The 6,197-nt window shown below is 44.8% G+C and overlaps 1 protein-coding gene across 1 annotated transcript; it reads left to right on the plus strand.

Moving 5' to 3' along the window:
- Nucleotides 1–963: 963 nt before the first annotated feature.
- LOC108283954 (40S ribosomal protein SA) lies at nucleotides 964–1,987 on the plus strand. Its single transcript, XM_017500583.2, has one exon. It carries the CDS (start codon nucleotides 1,038–1,040, stop codon nucleotides 1,923–1,925), a length of 888 nt encoding a protein of 295 aa, XP_017356072.1. The 5' UTR covers nucleotides 964–1,037; the 3' UTR covers nucleotides 1,926–1,987.
- Nucleotides 1,988–6,197: the final 4,210 nt, after the last annotated feature.

Below are 6,197 nucleotides of genomic sequence, written 5' to 3' on the forward strand. Positions count from 1 at the left end.
CGACCTCAGGTGATCCACCCACCTCTGCCTCCCAAAGTGCTGGCATTACAGGAGTGAGTCACTGTGCCTGGCCCACAGTGATTTAGTTGTGATATCACGTTAACTCTGAACAGCCCCCAAATTTAGGAAATGATTTTAACAATAGTTACTGTGATTTTTCTAGTAATCGGTATGTGCAAAGCATTTTAAGAGGGACATTGTCTTTAATCTTTATAGCAATGCTGTGAAATGGACAGTATCCCTTGCTTTGTACTGAGAAGACAAGGGCAGGGTGGTTCAGCCATGGTCCTGAGGCTGGCTGCTTAGCAAACAGCAGAGCAAGGGCTCAGATTCTGTTCTGTGTGACTCCAAAACCCATGCTCATGGCTGAACACTACTTTAATCTTCACTCAGTAATTCTTTCTGAGAGGGTAAATCAACATCGTTGAGGTTCAAAAACATGACTTTTATTGACTCGGTTGCCAACCCTTGACAGAGCAGTAAGAGGAGTAAGGAAAAATATGTCGCTGAATATGAAGCTTGAAGTTTTTTACGTTAGTTATCATTCAAATAGGTTTTGGAAATCACTTATCTAATTAGCACGATGATTATTCGTCAGTTGTTTCTATGGATACTACTCATCTTATTACTCGAAATAGGCACTCATGTACGTGCTCAGTTCTGCACGTCTACTCATCAGCATCTGATCGTTCTGACACAGGAGGGATTCCTGTGTGTTTTTTTTTAGTGGGCCATTTACTGGTTTCATGGAGTCCTATCTTGTAAATACTCATCATGCACTTCCTCAGGCTTTGAGGTAAGTGAACAGGCAAAGCCCCCATGGATTTCATAGCCTGAGAGCAGTGTTTCTCAAACTTGGCTACACATTACAATCACCTGGGGGTGATGCCCACTCACAGAAAATCAGAATCTCTCCAGGGTAAGACCCAAGTGTCATTGATCTTAAAATCTTCTGGGTGGCTTTCCGCGCTACCTGCCGAGGGCTCCAAACGGCGTTGTTCTGGATTCCCGTCGTAACTTAAAGGGAAACTTTCACAATGTCCGGAGCCCTTGATGTCCTGCAAATGAAGGAGGAGGATGTCCTTAAGTTCCTGGCAGCAGGAACACATTTAGGTGGCACCAACCTTGACTTCCAGATGGAACAGTATATCTATAAAAGGAAAAGTGATGGCATCTACATCATAAACCTGAAGAGGACCTGGGAGAAGCTTCTCCTGGCAGCTCGTGCCATTGTTGCTATTGAAAACCCTGCTGATGTCAGTGTTATATCTTCCAGGAATACTGGCCAGAGGGCCGTGCTGAAGTTTGCTGCTGCCACTGGAGCCACTCCAATTGCTGGCCGCTTTACTCCTGGAACCTTCACCAACCAGATCCAGGCAGCCTTCCGGGAGCCACGGCTGCTTGTAGTTACTGACCCAAGGGCTGACCACCAGCCTCTCACGGAGGCGTCTTATGTTAACCTACCGACCATTGCTCTGTGTAACACAGATTCTCCTCTGCGCTATGTGGACATTGCCATCCCATGCAACAACAAGGGAGCTCACTCAGTGGGTTTGATGTGGTGGATGCTGGCTCGGGAAGTTTTGCGCATGCGTGGCACCATTTCCCGTGAACACCCGTGGGAGGTCATGCCTGATCTCTACTTCTACAGAGATCCTGAAGAGATTGAAAAAGAAGAGCAGGCCGCTGCTGAGAAGGCTGTGACCAAGGAGGAGTTTCAGGGCGAATGGACTGCTCCGGCCCCTGAGTTCACTGCCACTCAGCCTGAGGTTGCCGACTGGTCTGAAGGCGTGCAGGTGCCCTCTGTGCCCATCCAGCAGTTCCCTACTGAAGACTGGAGCGCCCAGCCTGCCACGGAAGACTGGTCTGCAGCCCCCACTGCTCAGGCCACTGAATGGGTAGGAGCAACCACTGAATGGTCTTAAGCTGTTCCTCTGTGGGCTCTTAAACAACATATAAGATTCATGGAAAATAAACATCGAGTTTCAAAAAAAAAAAATCTTCTGGGTGTCTCCAATGGACCTATAAGTTTGAGCCCCACTGGCTCTTAGATAAACAGTTGCAAACATTCCTAAGCAAACATTCACAAAATTCTGTCTCCGCACAGGCATGCCAGAACATGAAACTAATTCTCAAACCAGGTTGGACATTAGACTCAATGGGTCGTGGGGTCGGGAGATGGGCTTATAAACAGACTGATGCCTGGCCCTACCCTTGTCAGATTTATAATTAAACGGTCCCTGGAGAAGGCTGTGCTTAGCTCTCAGTAGTTTTAAAAAGCCTCTTAGGTCACTCCAATAAGCAACCTGGTTTTGAACCACTGAGTCACATCTACTAATCTTGGGAGGAGGCCTAAGCCTCAAGAGTATCGTGTTTCCGCTGCGTTAATTTCCAGTAAGGCCTGGTGCTTTTCAGCAGGCCTCTTCCTTGTTCTGCAACAGAAGAGTGAAAAATTCAGTTTAAATAAGATTTTCCAGCAGTGTAGGGCTGGGGTGGAGTTCTAAAACCATCTTGCCAACCTGAATTATTGAATACCAATGTCAGCAATAATTGAAGCAGAGGGGCGGGAAGGTCTAGTTCAGGTGCTCTATTTGGCCTTGTTTGCTGGAATTCGAAGTCCCTTTTCCTTGCAGAAATGAATGAACGGCAACAAATCAATGACCACATCGCGTTGTATTGGAACATTGAAAATACTCAGGCTGCTTGATCATGTAAAACAGCCATGCTTGTATTAATTATTCAACAGCAGGCAGCTATCTATATTTTGAACGTTTTCCTATTATTTCAGCTAGGAGCAATTCTGCTTTTCACATGTGTAGCTTGTCTGTCTGTTTCTTTCCCTTGTTAGGACTGTGGTAGTGCTGAGTTCACCATGGCCCCTTCATCATAATGAGAAAGAACTTTTCTAATGACTCAGAGATTTCTAAATTAAACCTAAAATGTTTATTACAAAGATGCTGGACACACATCATACATCACTGTTGCAATATAGTAATATAATTCAGATAGAAATTATCTTTGCAAACGGCAATCAATTTTTGCTACTACTTTTTGCTTTCTTGACAATCTGGTTACTGGGCTGTGGAAAAGTGCTTTTACTTGATTACTTACGCTGTTGATAATCATTGTGGTTTTTGGCAGAGCTAAGGTATTATCTCACAGACCTGCATTGCAATAGGGAATGGGTATAACTTCAAAATACTGCCAAAGTTCCTGTGGCTTTAGCCGACACCAAGGAATGTACAAACTCAAGCACAGTTCTTAGGAGACTTCATTCTTTTACAGTGGTTTGCCACAGGCCAGTCCACATGCAGGGACAAGTTAAACAAATGTGGTCCCTGGAGAAACTGGGCTTCCCCATAGCCCAACAAGTCTACTGCTGTGGTGGTATTTAGGAGCGATCTGTGTGTCCCACATAATGCGCAAGACACATATCCTCCCACTTCGAACTTTGGGTTTAAAGGGGAGGAAACATTTAAAAATATATATAATTCAAAAACCGACGGGGCACAGTGACTCATGCCTGTAATCCCAGCACTTTGGGAGGCTGAAGTGGGTGGATCATCTGAGGTCAGGAGTTCGACACCAGTTTGGCCAACATGGTGAAATCCCGACGACTAAAAACACAAAAATTAGCTGGGCATGGTGGTGGACGCCTGTAATCTTAGCTACTTGGGAGGCTGAGGCAGGAGAATCGGTTGAACCCAGGGGAAGGAAGTTGGTTGCAGTGAGCCGAAATGGTGCCACTGCACTCCAGCCTGGGCAACAGAGTGAGACTCTGTCTCAAAAAACAATAACAAACAACAACAACAACAACAATAAAGCTATGGTGCCACTGCACTATTTTCCAAAGGGAGAAAGAGCCACCACTCCAGGCTCAACGTTTTCTTTAGATCATACATTGATAAAGAAACGGGCCGGGCGTGGTGGCTCACACCTGTAATCCCAGCACTTTGGGAGGCCGAGGCGGGCAGATCACGAGGTGAAGAGATCAAGACCATCCTGGCCAGCATGGTGAAACCCCGTCTCTACTCAAAATACAAAAATTAGCCGGCTGTGGTGGCGCTTGCCTGTAATCCCAGCTACTCGGGAGAATTGCTTGAATCCAGGAGGTGGAGGTTGCAGTGAGCTGAGATCTCACCACTGCACTCCAGCCTGGCAACAGAATGAGGCTCTGTCTCAAAAAAAAAAAAACAAAAAAAAACATAAATGAACACAGACCTGTAATGTGGCAGATAACCTTTTGGAAGGGACTGCAAAAGATGAAAGATAGAAGTAGCAGAAAGAGCTGTATTAAATGATTGCCTTATTGCTCTTGGCTAACTCTTACCCTTGATTTAAAAAAAATTTAAAACATTTCAAACAAATCATCTATGCCATAGTTGAATGTTCTTGGGGAAAAAAAAAACACAACAAAACAGGCTCTGATTATTCCAAAAGCATCTCAGCAGGCAAGCTAAGGACTAGAGCTGATTTGATTTCTTTCAAAAAAGTCTCCTCTATCGCAGCAAAGGTGTTGGTTATAAAGAGGAGCACCTGCTTTGCTAGAACCTAAACTAAAACCCCTAATTCTTTTCACATAAGTCATTGAGCAGCTGTCAGATATGGGAACAAGTTTTAGACACCTGAGAACTGTGACTTTGAACAGGTGACCTGGAGATCCTCTGCCTTTGCTGTCACTTCCTGGGCCACCGCCATGGCAGACTGCACAGTCATTATAGAAAATGGCATCACCCAGTTTTGTTCGAGACTACACCAGCATGAGGTCCGCATTATGAGTATTTTTCTGGTTTAAGTAGCACTTATTCCTGATTGCTTTTGATCTTGACCCTGTCCTATTTCGTGACTATCTGCAAGCCACTACAGTCAGAAACTGTTATTATATTTTATTTACTAACCCTGGCTGATCTTTGGCCATCGTGCCTCGTGAATTCTTTTCTTCTTGCGTGTTGCCATCACCTAAATTCAGGCTGCTGTGATTACGGCAGCATCCTCTTTGAATAGCTAAGGGCCATTTTAGCTCATTCCCCACCATTCTTCCCTTTACTGCCATATTTTCATCTTAAGTCAGAGATCAAATCACCTCATTGCTATGTTCAAGTTTTCCCATGGCTCCCCACTGTGTTCAAATTTCTCATCATGTTATTCCTCACCTCGGTGATCTTCTAACACTACTCCACCTGGCTGTGCTGCTCCGCTACCGCCTTTGACGACGATCTCATCTCCAGCTCTGCTGGGTGATTCTCCCTTACGAACAGTGTATGTAGAAGCCTTCCATGCTTACATTAACACACAGTGGCTCCCGCTTAGGACTCCATTCTCCTCTTTCTCCAGCCATCATAGCACACTCCCCTTGGAAGGCTTATATCTAATGTCACCGTTGAGAAGTCTTCTCTGCCTCAAGAAAGGGAGTACTTCTTCCTTTGTCCCTTTTGCACTTAGTGTCTTTATTGTCATAACTTATCCCCAGGCCCACTCATTTTACAAATAGCTGTGAACTTACATACTTCAACACGTGCTTCCTACAGACCAGAATTGCATCTTCTTCACCCTTCTATGCACAATATTTGGCCCTCTATCTGTACATTGTAGGGGCTCAGTCAATGTTATACTGAACTAGGATTACGGAACACTGGCTTTCTGCATGGTAGTTCATGGGAAGCTTCCGTCCCCCTGCCTATCAGGTGTGCCATTGCATGATACATGAGTTGATCTGAATGCTCCCTGAGTTCCTTGTGAACTTAAAAATTGGAGGAATAACCCAGACAGAAGATGACGATTTCCCTCCTGTATTGTCTTCTCCTGCTGGCCTCTTCTTTGACGCTGAACCTTCCAGTCCCTTCCATCCTGCTGTCCCTGCCTTTGTCCCTCTATGTCTATCGTCAGAGCCATTTCAAAGTTCGGCTCACATTGTACCTTCCACTGCAAGCTTTCTGCTTTGGATTTGCTTTTTTGCTGAATCTCTCCAGGACTTCGGAATCTCCTTTTCACTATTCAGCATTTTATTACATACAGTTTTGTATTACTGGTAAATTGTTCCCAATTAATTAAGCTGAGAACTACTGCAGTCTAGCTGTATTTTCAACAAAGGTATTCCGGTGTCTCTCCTGAAGGCCCTGCTATATCAGATAGGTAACTCTGGGAAAGCTTTAAAAATGGCCTAAACCTCAAATATAAAATGGGGAAAATTATAGTGT

The sequence above is a fragment of the Cebus imitator genome, unplaced genomic scaffold (assembly GCF_001604975.1).
Source record: "Cebus imitator isolate Cc_AM_T3 unplaced genomic scaffold, Cebus_imitator-1.0 Scaffold266, whole genome shotgun sequence".
Classification (NCBI taxonomy): Eukaryota; Metazoa; Chordata; class Mammalia; order Primates; family Cebidae; genus Cebus; species Cebus imitator.